General features: G+C 31.0%; 1 protein-coding gene across 3 annotated transcripts in view; it reads left to right on the forward strand.

The window, feature by feature from the left end:
- LOC143148599 (adenosine receptor A1) overlaps positions 1-15,473 on the forward strand; it is a 239,460-nt gene that overhangs the window by 210,569 nt on the left and 13,418 nt on the right. For all 3 annotated transcript variants that reach the window (XM_076315082.1, XM_076315080.1, XM_076315081.1), the window contains one exon: positions 12,935-13,194. In XM_076315082.1, the coding sequence (XP_076171197.1) occupies positions 12,942-13,194 (253 nt within the window). In that variant the 5' untranslated portion in view covers positions 12,935-12,941. The remainder of the gene's footprint in view (positions 1-12,934; positions 13,195-15,473) is intronic.

The following is a 15,473-nucleotide window of genomic DNA, read 5'->3' on the forward strand; positions in this document are numbered from 1 at the left end:
TTGCACAAAAATACAAGAAAAGTTGCCTTAAAAAAATAAACAAAACATTAAAACCTTCTAGACTTGCACTCATCTTAAAAAAATTTTTGTATATGTACACTATTGTGTTCTGCATGCACGCAAACTTTCATTAAAATCAGTCTTACAAGTAAGAAGAATTTCCTTATAATATAACGTGCAATTGCTTTTTGGAGCCACTGTAGCTTGCTACTTTCATAAAAAAGGAAAAGTATCATTACACGTAACCATAATAGCGTCGAAAATACGAGAGGACGAGGTTACTATTGCCCTCTATAAATTTAGGAACGTTCTTTTCAAAAATCTGACCAGCAGCTGATTATCGATCAAGGCAGTCGTTAATTGCTAGTTAGATTTGCATACTATATTACCACCACCGAAAATTCACGTGAACTAAGATTGATGAATCTGATGAAAATATCCGTTCTCGACATCTCTACTGATCAAACCTACCGATCACGAAAAAATACTGAAGACAACCGACGAGACAGACCCGAGACTTGAGAGTTACGAAAAGACTATCGAAAAATTACCGATAAAATAATCGAAAAAAACCATCAGAGAGATACGAACAAACCGTCGAACAGTCACGACACAACCACCAAACAGTAAAAACATCTCTGTTCACTTGCAAATACACCAAATACTAACATCGAGCATTGTGTCGTATCTCAAGCAATATCTTAACGCGAATGCAGTTGCGACTCCGTTAAATGAAAGTTCAGTCAAAGGAACAAAGTCACGAAGATCCTTCGAGCCTTCCGACTATTTATTTTTTCTTAAACAAATCGTCTTGGATTAAGAAATATGATTCAGTATAGGGAAGGTGATCCCGTTTCGAACAATGTACAATTGAATGTTTAAAACCGATTTACCAAACAGCGCACTATATGTTTTAAATCATCGCCAACTCATAAAATACAGATGACAGTTATAGGTTCGCGTTGGCTCGATGCCGTTACGATTTCCATACTGCATACTTAATTTACATACCCTGTTTGAGATGTAGGAGAAACTTTAATAAATAATATTATCCTCATGTTCATAACTCTGGATTAGCTTTGAGCAAATACCTTACATACCTCTGTTGAATCTATTTACAGGATATGCGGCAAATTGTAATAGGTACGTACATAATTGTGCTGTCACAGACATGCAACGGGCTTTAACTCAGAATTTAATTTAGCAAGAGTTTCAATTTCTGGAATTGAATTTTTACGTTCGAAAAGCAACAATTTTAGAAATGTTCAAATTTTAAATTTGATACTCTGCGCGTCTACACATGGTGTAAATTATAGTCTTCCATTGATAATGGAATCGATGAAAAATTATAATTTATCGATTGTATAAATCTATACAAATAACAGAATATGAATAAATAATAATAATTCTTATATAGAGATCTCGTGTAGGGATTCCAAAATCATCGTTTTTTCCAATTATCAGGAAAGAAAAAAGTATGGTTTTTCTAATTTTAATGAAAATATTTCGATTGAAATTCGTATATTATATATTTTATTATAAGAGTTTCGAAGAACTCCAACAACTCAAAGGTGTTCTTTTGTGACTTGTTTTTGAGTCTTTTCTGCACAATCTATTACAGTGTTTTAAACCGTACTTGATAATCTTTTAATATTTACGTAATTTCTTTCTTAAAGTGTGCAGCCATTTTCCAAGAAAATTCTGATCTATCGACAAACTTCTCTTCTTCGGAATTACCATCTACTCTTTTCGATAAGTTTACATCGTGTTTGGTTTCTAGATAAGCGTATAAGCCACTGCTACGGCCGCCAGCCACTTTGATGCGCTTTGTATCTCTATCACGTTCAAAGCACTCCCCTGACTCTTTATTTATTCTACTCACTTCTACTGAGGGTTGAAAGCTAATTATTTTTGATTCTAGAAAAGTATTTTTTTAACCCAGAACTTTATTTAGAGTGAATCGATAGATAGATATTTATCCGGTTCGCTATTGTTACACAAAAATATTTAAATGTTTAACAATAGTAAAAATTTCTTTAAAATCGCAAATAGAAATTCTTCAAATGCATTTTACGATTAATCCGGAAAATTAGACGATGCGATCAATTAATACAAAATTTATTTTCGTATTCTCAATAATTGATCTTTTGTTCAAATTAAATATATTTCAATTCAATGTAGTTCAATTGAAATATATTTTGTTCAATTTACCATTATTATTGGTAATTGTAATACCAATAGTAAAATATCTTAATATGGAGTGTACTATATTATGAACTGAAGAAACAAAAATAACTTACCTGCAATGTATAGCGATATAGAATTATTGCAACCAGTCATTTTTTGTACATGAATACAATAAGCACAGAAGAGTAAAGAGAAATATTTACAATGAAAATGATAAAACACTTTTTTCTCCATACGTAAATACAGGAAATCATTGAGAATAATTCGTAAAATTTTGAGACGAACTATTATTGAAGAACAGTATCCTTAGAATGAAAAAAGCATTCATAGTTGGAAAAACATGATTGGAGACTAAATATAAACGTAAAAGTAAACGTATTTCAATCTCTCAGTATTTTGTTACAGTCATCGTTGATTCTTATTGGTAATTGTCTCTCGTTCAAAAGATAAATGAGTCTTCGAAAACGGACTGTGTACAGTTGCATGTAAATTTTCGACGAATGATACTTTTTTTTTATTAATCTCTCGCATGGATACAGATTACGGCGCAGGGTAGACGTCAAATTCGCAAATATGAAGGATTGAGCTGGAGAGCCGTCAAGTGCACACGGTATATATTTTTTTACGCGTTTCGAGCCGCTGACAGAAATTAACGATGCAAATTTTTCAAGAATAAAGTTCGATGAACATTTGCATATCACGAGGCGAAATAGAAACATAATAAAAATAGGTGAACGTTCGAATGTATCGAGCCACGTTAGATGAAATGACGAGACAGAAAGGGGAATCATGGTAGAAACTCGTTGGTCAAGTGGAAATTGCGTAACTGATAATGGGTATTACATTTATCGAGAGATTTCACACGATTGCTCGTTAGTGGACGACGGTGTATATCGTGTAGTAGCACGATATACAGAAAACAATAGAAAAAAGCTTCGAGTCTGTTGCGCAATTGCGCCCTTTATTAATTAATCGTCTCACGAGCGGAATGTAAATTTTTCTTGTTTTTATAGATAATATGGATATATAAATGACAGATTGAAGAAATACAAAACTTGTTAGTTTTAAGGTGGACAACTATAATGCAGGTTCGAAGAAATCGAAAACTTTTGTTTACATTTGATAAAAGTTCGACCATTTAAAAATACAATTCCAAAGTATTATTTTGAAATTTGAAAAAATAGCAAAGACATTTCTTTTTTATAAATTATCGCTTCATAAAAAGTCATAAATTTGATTGCTATGCTGGGAGAACTTTTTATCCTGTATGTTTCCAAATGGGGTCAAAAACAATTTTTTTCTTGGACGAATAAAGTTAATAGTTTTTAAATATTTCTTATCTTATTTCACTTTCCGAAGAATTAATCTCCAGTATATTAATAAATAAAAATGGTTTAAATATTACTAAGCTCGACTGTATATTGTAAAAATGACTTTACTTTAGTTCTTGAGAACTCAATAGCAACATAGTTTATAATTTAAGATTACCGAATTATAAATTTTTGTAAAATGATTGCTTTAAGATGTCTTAGGTAAATCTTCAGATTATTTGAATTTGTTTCTAATAAAATGTCACATTTCTAACTATAGGATAACGACTCTCTTTTATGCTATTCGAGGACATAATAGAATAATTTTAATACAATATACAATAATATTATTTTAACATCGTAAATGGTTAAAATTTGTTTAACTTGTCGATAAAATACTTTTAATATCCTTTTACGTTGTACGTCTCACGGTATTATTTGTAAGACCTCGAACTCCTTTTTAAATTGACACCCGTTATATTCTTAACTTTATAGAGGATTAACTGCTTTAAATAAACCTAGACCTGACACCTATTGTATTATTTACGTTACGGAGCAGTTATTTTTGAAAGGAGATTAATATCTTAAGAGCCTTTTCATACGAACTGAAACATTGCACGTTTAGGAATAATACCATTCAAGAGAATGATATGATTTGTATGAAAAATAAAAAAAATATTTTTGTTTGTTCTAATTTGATTTTGAAGCACGTCAGCATTCTATCGTGTAGGTATACACAATTATCAAAATATTACTTTTCTTTACTTTGTTATAGACTAAAGGATCGTCACAGATTTAGATTATGGTTGCATGTAAAGCGATAATCCAATTAGATTTACTGTATCTACTATAATATACTGAGCACTGCATGTGTATACGTTATATAATCCACAAGGGAGAGTAGATTCTGTCCGATAACCTTAAATAGTTATAATCATAAAGTTTGTTCCGAATATATCCTGATTAATTGCTCCTATTATCCAGTTGCATTTTAATGTAAATGATTTCCGTTCCAATTAGGGAAAATTTTAAATAAAAATGAATATTAGCTACAATGGAAGTAAAGCATTTTTTGTAACTACATTGCAATGGAACTATTGCAATTCTCTGTTTGTTCTTGAATAAGAAAAAAGACTTGAAACATTTTATAATATTTGCAAATGTTGAAATCTCAGTTTATCCCAGAACAAATTAAGCGTAAATTTATACTAATTTAAACAAAGAGAGAAATTTTCACTAATCAGATAATGAAAACAGAAAACTTCAAATGTAATCTAACGCATGATTGCATCTCTTTGGAGTTTTAAATGAAACTTTTTAATTAATAATTTACATATTTAAATCGATAAATTTGAATTATTCATGTTATTTAGCAGCACGATATTAAACGATTTATTAATTTAAATTACAATGATCGATGTTGATACGTGTTGTGGAAGTGTGCATATATGCTCAGGATTATTTAATTAAGAAAACATGTATCAAGAACAATGTACCACTAATTGGATGACTTGTTAGACTGTGTCAGTCTGCTTCAACTAACTAATCTGACGCTTCTCTTGTGAGTTAACACGTGGACTTCTCTTCCTGACAATCTCTCGTTTTATTCGCAATCCATTATAGAAAGCGGTACACGGAAAACACTTATGTCAAATAAACATAAGACAAAATCAATTATATTAATTCTTTACAAGCTGAGTAAATCTGTCATTCTTCATTTTTAATTTTCTTTTCAATTGCATTTTTAATCGAAAAATGACCCACTTAAAAGATCGAAACAAAACAGTTCTTGATTTTGTCGACAAGTTGAATTAAAATGATGTCTTCGATATAGTTAAACTCTTAAATTACGTTATTCGATATGCAATTATAAATCAGGACACAAATACCAGCAAGCACACAGACAACGATAGATAATTTTTCTCCAGTTACAAATTTCGAATAACGAATGAAAGATAAACAATTTTTTATCCTTTACTCGTTAGATATAAATTAGAATTTTAATTATAGAACGGAATATTTTGCAACGAACAAATAAAAATTGGACTGTTCAAATAAACGTCGCACATAAATCACTATACGTTGATTATATTTGCCGTCTTTTATTCGAATAAAATTTTGCCCATCTCTGTCCAAAGCTATAACGGTGTATGAAATTTCTTTTATTTCAAAACTTTCGGACTTTCCAACTACTTACGACGTTATCAGAACTTTAAATAGCACCATAAAAATCAGATAATACTTATTCAAAGTGATTCCAAGTTGCATGATAACTGATATCGTTGATAGTATGCGGAAAGAATGCATCGAATCTGTACATCAACATCATAAAGTCCCGCTTTGGTAATTTTTGTGGTTAATCATGCTTAACATTGACGAAATTCATTACACGACGAATTCAAATAATCGCGTAATTTTATCGAAGCTATTTGAAAAATATACACGTGTTAAATCAATATAGCGAAATGTTCGAGTTCATGGTTCTTTCGTTTTTTAATTAAATATTGCCACAGATTTTGTCCTAATTTTGTATATGTTAAAAAAATTGTAGTAACAAAATAATGTATACAAAACATTTTTGAATGCCTTTTTTCCATTTAGAAGGATATGTGCCCGACATCAAATTTTTAATTTGACGACCCTAATACATATGCATATATTGTATCCTCCGCAGAGAAAATGTTGCGAATAGAAAATTTAAGCCAAGATAGTTAAAATTGTAAGTTTAATATATTTCAATGTTTAACCTCAAACAAATTTAAACGTTTATTACGGACCCGTCAATTATACAATGTTATCGAATGATCAATCAATTCCTTAAACTTATAAATTGTATAAAATTTGAGAAAAAGGTCTTGCAATGTTGATCGGCGTAATAGAAATTGTCGAATGAAAAAATGATACAATAAACGTTGCCTAATGAGCAACATAATATTTTAAGATATCTGTGGAAAATTAAATAGGTGGAGGTATGACCTACATATACAATATGTATATTAGAAGTGAATAAAACAACAATATGGTTGCTCCTTGATGATAAGTAATCAGTAAGATGTACAATCCCTGGTAAAAAGTTTACCATGAAATGAATTGACATGACTACAGCAAAAGTTAATCACATATTAGAGACAGAAAGGCGAGTGGAGATACGAGATGTTCCTCCTCCAGACACACAGTAAACACTTAGAAACACACTGGTTATATATAGTATGTACAAACTTTCATGAAACATTACAGATTATTAATAAAAGTTTTTCATTCGTACTCTATCGTCTACAGAACTAAAATTCATAGATTACGAAAGCAAGTAATATGTACTTTTCTATGTTTACTATTCTTCAGGAACAATGGATTCATTGAGTATTAATTAGTTAACCTCAACATTTTTTAATTGAAAAAATACTTGGAGACTGTAATTAAATATTCACAAATGAACAGATATTAAGTTTACATTAATCCTGAAGAGCGAAGAAAAAGCTAATATTTGGGAATTTGTTTTACAATATTGAGATGCCTAACCAGTATTTTTTATACACCTATAGGAGATACATAATTTAAACAACATTTGTGGTAATTTTCATAAAAAAAAAACTGTTAATATATCTATTTATAAAATATGAGAGTCCTCGTATGACATAAGTAATATTGAAATGTTTGGAAACTAGATAAATGTTACAATGATCCTTCAAAATATTGATTCGTTTAAGAATAGCATCTTTTTAAAGACAAAAACTTCAAATTTTTGCGCATTTAAACAATTTTAACATCATCAGTTTTTAAGTTTTACTAAAAAAATGTTAGAAAATCAAAAAAATCCGTATATTCGTCCTTAGAAAATTTTATCATGGATGTAGGGTTCTAGTTTCGAGTAAATTAAAAAATAATTTTTGAGAGAAGTTGCCCACAAGTTTGAAAATATCGATTTCGAGAAAAAACGCGTTCAAAGTTTCCATATCGATTATTTTACGAATAATGATCATTTTCCAGCTTTTCATAACTCATCTACTCGACATTTATAGAATAAATCTACATCAAACGTAGTACCATGAGTACTGTAATTCCCATTTGTTTTTTTATTAATTTTGCTTTGCATGTTGATTTTCGCGCCGTAAAATTGGCTCCAGTGATACGACAGTGTTCTAAACCATAAGAGTTTGTGTTCTAAACCATATAAGTTTATCTAGTTTTAATACTTCGTACATGCATAACGAGGAATATAGATCTTGATCTATTAAATGTGTCGACAAGGTAAATTGCAATTTCTATTACGAGAGCACCATTTCATTGCGTTTTTAGAGCAAATTTTCGCATAAGATCATTCGAAAGTATTCTTAGAAAATTAAATTTCGAAAAATGCAAAAAGAATCGATTTTTCAAAACCGCCAATGTAGTGTATAGAATTTGACGACGGCGTACCAAAAAATCTTTAGATACCTCTATGCATTGAAAGTGATATGCAAATATTAAGAATGCGATCAATTACAGATGCTCTCCGTTGCTTCTACGTAACTATATATCCTGCTCATCATCGATCCCACGAAATACGATATCGTGAAATAAAAACCTACCGGTACAATAAACTGTGGGTTTCCCACCTACCTTCCGTGTGACATGCAAACCGATCCGAACACCATGAATTTACTTGGAATAAAAATCATGAATTTCTGACTAGCACCACAACGACACAACACAAACAAGTTTCGTGAGATATCGATCAAACGAATAGATTTTTTTATGACTTCTTTTATGAGTTCAGTTCCTGTATTATTTGTAGATTTGAAACATATTTCGAAGGATAGTTGATCGTTAGAATGATGACTAAGAAAATGTTAAAAATTTTTTATACAATTTCAATGTCTTCGGAGAAATGTAAAAAATCTGCGTCTTTCATCGTACAGTAGGATCTCGATTGACTAGATTTCAATTTCATGGTTTCTCGAGTGTCCATGATTTTTAATTATTCAATCGGTCAGAAGTGTGACAATATACGATTATGTTATACAACTTAGTCTTTGGTTATAAATAAAAATTCTTGTTTCTAAAACGATTCTTTCTCGTCCGATTCGATAAATATTAACGACAGATTCGCAACTTTAACTGTAGAGATATGAAATTCCTAATGCAAAGAATCTAATTATAAGTAACGATCCAACAACAAATGAAATTGTTTATTATACATTATGTAAGGTGTTTCAGTACTGTAGGTAAATAGAAACCAAAGTTACCAAATCCGTAAAAAAAATTGTATGCTTTTGAGATATCCATCTTTTTTTAATTTGTAAGCTAATGATTAAAAAAGAATATTCGTAAAGAAATAATTTCAATTTTCATGAACTCTTTATGCTTAAGTTTGTTGAAGTTTTTGCGGCATAAATTTGAAAAAGATAAGAACATATTTTACAACAAAAATTTATGTGAATAAAAAACATAAAACTCCTGCAACAGTATAGTGTTCTTCTCTATCCGAATAAATAAAAAATAAAATTTTCTTATATTGGTTAATGAATTTCATAGAAGTAATGTGTTAATACAGGTGGTTTACTTTAATTTCACAATATAGTATCGATAAAGGTAAAACAATACATGCAATATCGAAATAAAATTCCATTTTATAATATTAATATTATTCCATTTTTTAATATTTCATAATATTATTTACAATATTAACATTTTATAATATTACGAAACCGTAAATTTAAATTTAATGAACTTTTACCGCGAATAGAATTGCATCTTGATAAAGATTATTAAAGCCACGTGGCTGCTTCTCTTTTTGAGACCGTCATTAGTGCATTCAGAGTTTGTATACAGTTTCGAGAGCATGGATGCCACTGGAAAATATCAGTTAACCTTCTCTGGGAAACAGTCCAGTCGTACATGTACTCGTATATTGCTCTCAGCAGTACTTGACGCATCGTAGACTCACACGCACCGGAAAGACTTGTGGAAATGTCACAGGACTGTTTCCTCGAACAAAGGACTTCCTGTACGACGTCCTTGCAGAGTCTATTTGCAGGAGGATTGCATCGGTCTCGTAGGTGTTCACTCGAGAAACCACTCCAAATTTTCACTGGACTAAACACGTTCTCGGATAAATACATCTTCCTTCGTGAACACTTGGGAGAAGAATGAATTTTGCTAAAAGTAACGAACGAACTTTATTTAAAAAATTCAAATTTGATTTTAACCTACTCGAAATTGAATAATTGTACCGTGAGAATTGAATTTTGAATCATTTGAACTTCTTTCTCTCGAATTTCATATCTATATTTGTTATCATTGTTAATAATCATTGTGTATTTGTAAATAATAAAATTTGATGTACTCAATAATCATCTTTACGAACTCTGTAGGAGCGAACAAACTGTTTGACCACTTTAATCAAGGAACCACTTTCTATCATTAATGGTAAAAAAGAAATATTTTGAACAACTACGATGAAAAGATTGCATTGTACATTTATATATTTTATTTTATTCCATATTGTTATTTAGTCGTGGATATTTATTTTTTGGCTCATTTATATTTCTTTACTTTCCTTACGTATTAACATAATTGTATTTTAAAATTTTCCCATAGTAATATAAAGCAATTAAATAATATTAGAAATAATGGATGAAATTAAATACACATATGTAAGTGAAAGCCAACAAAAGTGAAAATTGTCATGCATATACAATAAAAATCTCTTTTATAACCACAATCACATCAATATCTGTGCAATTGTTTTTGTTCTTGTAGAAGTTAAAAAATTTGATGTAAAAATTGAACTTTTTCTTTTAAGTGTTTATCTCGTTGTGTCTCGTCAATTTTCAAGTTTTTAAAATTTATTTTGGTTTCATGACTAAAGTATAGATATTACTTCTATAAAATTAGTTAGTTATCGTTTAAGTAAATGCTCGTAGGGCTGCAGATTATGACAAAACATAGATAAATATTTTTAAAAAGTTTGAAACTGATATGCCCAATAATTTCGTTAAAAAAAATTTCAAATATCACTCGACTTTTAGAGTTTCGAACTGTATAAACATACTAGCAAAGTAAAATATTTACGTCCCTCGAGGATATTTCACGAAATATAAATTGGCCAAACTAGCCGTACATCAATTTAATTGAAAAAAATATTCAACATGTTGAAATTTTTAGAAAATTTATACTTTAAAAAAGATTGTACAATGTCGGAAACATCACACAGAAAGGAAACTTGGAACTATGCCCTACAAGTACAGTTCAAACGCTACTTCAGTGTGAAGATTTGACATTTGTTTTAAGCACTGGTTTTGGCCTGGTGCCAGTTAGAAAGAAATATCACCCCACTTCTTAAACTCCCTTCTATAAAATCTGTATTTTAAAAAGATAGAGGAAATTCCGAAATGCAGAGAAAAAAGAATAAAACTTGAAAGTTACACCGGATAAGATTCTCTCCAAGTACCACACGTCTTCAATATTAAAATGCAACCAATTTTGAAACATCCTTTTTCACACTGTATCGCTATATTAATACATATTAATATATTTTTCCAGATAAATGTTAAGAAAATAATGTGACTTTATTCTACGATGATGTGCAGTTACAAAATTTATATTTAGTTTCAGCCAAATATATCTTAATAAATTCCTAAATTTGTTTAAAACATGTATACAATGCATATATAATATGTATAAATATTTATTATTAGTTATTAATATTTATAATAATTATAATACCAAATATATTAATTTTTTGTATTAATATTTTTTAATGCTTATCCACAAATATAAATAGAATTGTATTTGTTTGAGATTCCTTTCTTAGTAGGGTAACTTCCATTTAGATTAGCTTCTTCGGCACAACTATAGTGCATTTTCAGAATTTACCACAAATTCAATGATTTAATTCCGTATTAGTAAAACTGTCTCTTAAAATTTACGATAAAGGGGTACTTCGTGAATCGTTCGTGGTAAGCGATTATTAAAATAGCGGAATATCTTCGTAATAGGGGTTGATCAATACTTTACAATTAGGGATGTCAGCATGTCAACCTTAATCTTCAAAGCCGCTCTGGAAGCTTAATAACCCAATATCGAATCACTGCAACACGGTTTCCTTCCTGTTTTAGACTCGATGATTATCGTTAGCCGTGTTTCAGATTTCATAAATCAAAATGAAACCAAGGTTTACCTTAGAGTGACACCAATTATCCGGTGAAAATGCTCAGCTCGTGTAAAATCAATTTTAAATTAAAAGACCGGATAAGCCTAATTGGTTTAAGAGCTGCGAGGGGCACATTATCCTATTTACAATTGCTTAAAATAAATTTCCATTTCAACGAGAACGCTAATTGTTCCGTCCAAGTTCTTCTTCTCTAAAGGGAACTATTTAAACTATAGAGAATTAAATCAGCTCGCGTTGAGACGTACCTTGCCAATTTAAACGAGAGTGAATGGACTACCTACAATAAATAGACCCTTAGTTCGTTGGATGTTGACACACGTTGAAATTTGCAGTGACGTTCTATCTCTTTGAGCCTTTCTGCTCGTGCTGTAGAAACATTCTTTTGAAGTTCGCCAATGTAACGAATTAAAAATAAAGAATAAAAGAATGAAGGAACAATGATGTCTTTTTTTTCTCTTTTTACAACTACATACATACACTTCTCTTTACGTTTCAAGATACACAGAGGACAAGCACCACTTCTGTAAATTTGATAACAACTTTTAATATTTATTTTACAATCTTGTATCTTCCCTTGATTTGTTATAATCGTGATTTATTACATAGACTACATATTAACTACATAGTAACATAGTAACTACACATTGTAATTATATAAATAAAATAAATTATAACATATTGGAATAAACGAAATTTATTTCCTTAAAGAAATTACAATATGTTATTAATGTGTGATCCACCAATTTATTTTCTTAAATGAGTCATATTATATTATCGAAACTATCTTAAACTTTAGGTAAATAAATGCTTTTATATATCGATACAAGTAAATATTCTTCCTTTATGTTAAAACCTAATCTTACAATTGAAAAAAAAAAAAAACAATCACTTTCTGCGAAAATGCAAAATTCTATCAAACGAAACTTTAATTAAACTATTTCTGTAATATTAACCCCGTACCGTGAAACAAAAAGTAATATTTTCACGTAACCATTCATTTGTTAACGAGTGAAATGATAAAGTACTTTTTAATCTATTCGAAACATCTGTGTGACGCAATATGGCGCTACAAAATTTAAAATATACGAAGTCGCGACTTTAATATATAATCTATTCCTTCGTATCTGCCTCGATTCCTTCATTTAAAAATGAAAAACTAATTGTACAATTTTAATTTTACAATCCGTTTATTTGATTTATTCATGCATCGGCATTTATAACTTCACACCTAAGTATTGAACATAGTGGCTTCACTGCTCCATTAATGGTCGTATTTTTCTAGTTTCAGAATGAACGCGACGACGACCTATCCTGGTGCAACAAGCACTTTAGCTGAAATTATGGGCCTCGAATCAGAGATAAGAATGGATAAAGCGGAAAACGCTCTGGACAATGACCTTGATATTTCTCCAGTGACCTTGTCATCAGCATGGTCCAGAGTGGCGAGACTTCTTTTGTTGGCGTCGATGGCCGTTGGTGGTAGTGTTGGTAACGTCTTCATGATTTCAGCAGTAGTGGTTGAAGATCAACTTAAGAAACGAGGTACGCCTACTTTTATTATTTTGCTAATTTAAAGTGAACGAATTAAATTTGAAAAGTCTTAGCATCGTGCTTGCATCGAAATATTATAATATTTACAAAAATAGTAATAGCGCCTTTAAGTTTATGACAATACAGTTTAGTCAAAGTTTATACAATTTAAACGACAATATGTACGAGTACGTAAAAGGTGAGATAGATTATATTTAAATTAATAATTAAAACTGAAACACGCAAGAAATATTCAATTAATGCAAATTCACAAAACTAACCCTAACGGAAGTAAATAGATAAACAGGAGTATTTGCTTCAAGTCAAATTTCATTTGGGATTTTATTTGTGTTACGTGTTTACCATTCATTTAAATATAAACCTGAGTTCTTCGTAGCACAGAATTATATATATTTTATGAATCGCGAACTGCCTATCTCACCGAAGTTAATTCACGGACGTATATTAATCAATTTTATAAATTATCCTGTAAGTTCCGTACAATATATAACTGGAACAGATTTAGCGGACAGCGAAATTTATGCATTCACTTCTATCTATACACTGGAAAGAGTTTTTTCAAATTTTACAGGTTCTCTACAGGTGTGCCAATTTCTGGTTTTACTATATCATATACTAATACTGGCAGTATTAATGTTGCTTAAAAGCGATTCAAGGGACAAAAAGAATGTCGCACTGATTTTTACTAGGTTGTTCGATAAGTTTTATTGAACGACAAAACAACCTAGTACTTATTGTTCAATAAGTTTTATCTCTTCGATAACTTATCGAGCAACCTATTAAGTTATTTTCGTGCATTCCTGTCTCATATGTAAGTTTCCATCCTGACGTTTTGACATTTTGAAAATCGAAGTAGAAAATACTAGATGAACCTAGTCGCATAAATCATTTGATTCCCGTAGGGTATTACGAAAAGAAGTTTATGCGATCGAGTGTTATTTTACATTTCCTGTACGTAAACTTTTAAATTTCTTGTCATTTATCCGCAGCGTGTACAAGGATAAACACCGATAGATTTTTACTGGCAGTAATATTGTTACATCTGTTGCATTTCAACTGTTTCGAAATTGTACGTATATCAATTTTATGTCCGGGATCTGTAGAATGCGAGTCTTCCCATTGACAGAAAACTCTCTTTTTTGATAAAGAACACCGATCCTACAGAGGACGGTCATCTGACGCTCTTTTGTAGAAAGAGATCTTTTTGCCCGTAGCAGTAGAAAGATCCTTTTACTTGCTCCGGTGTGTAAAAGAATAAAACCAACGTACGCATGGATACGACATCACGAAGGATAATAATAAGAAAGGAAATGCTCTTTGACTCTTCGACTTTCACGACCATAGTAGGTAACTGAGATCGTCTTTTGTATCTATTGAACAGATACGAAACGCCCATTACGATGGCGTATACTGACACAAAACTTAGAATTTTATCATATATTTCACGAAAAGGTAAACGTTCATCGATTGTTGATAAATGATCAAAAAGTATCTTTAAAAATACTACCGTTGCTATACGTCATACAGAGATAAAGATTCAAATATCTGTATCATTGAATTTCCTTCGCGCATCAAACTCCTCGAAAAAATAAACGACGCGAAGAGTAACGTTATCATCGATACTGATCTCGATTTATTTCTATCGTCGATATCAAACGAACTGCGGATGAACGTTTTTACGATGCACGAAAACGTTATCGTAGGATCGTAAACGGAAGAGACAACTGCAAAACGAACCCAACATTCTCGCGACATTTATTTTCATCCCGTGGCGTAATTGATTCTCGCGTAACGGAATCGCGGGTACGAATAAAAAGGATCACCGTGGAACTCCCGAAACTGAATTCTCTAATTACGATCTTCGACAACTTAATTCGTGAGATTGGTTTGTTTTACGACTGGCGCACTTAGACTCGTCCCCAGTTCCTCGCTCCGTACTCGTTCAGGAAACTCTCAATGAAAGACATCGAAGGATTTTTCCCACTATCTCATTCCACGTAAATCCTGATAGCCACGTAAATAATTCTAAGTTTCGCGCACTCAGTGCGATTCAGCAGGAAAATTTCGTTCCGGTTCCGTCGTTACTTCGGCCATAAACTTCCTCGTACGCAACTCTTCAGCTCTTTCTTCCAACACCGACGAAGAACCGAAGTCATCAGTGTCCCAGTAACGAGGAGGGACTCCCGATCGTCCATAACAATTTCGCAATTTTACTGTGACAATAGCAATAAATATATATCCGTCCTTCGCTTAGCAAGGAGAAAGATTCC

The sequence above is a fragment of the Ptiloglossa arizonensis genome, chromosome 6, assembly GCF_051014685.1.
Source record: "Ptiloglossa arizonensis isolate GNS036 chromosome 6, iyPtiAriz1_principal, whole genome shotgun sequence".
NCBI lineage: Eukaryota > Metazoa > Arthropoda > Insecta > Hymenoptera > Colletidae > Ptiloglossa > Ptiloglossa arizonensis.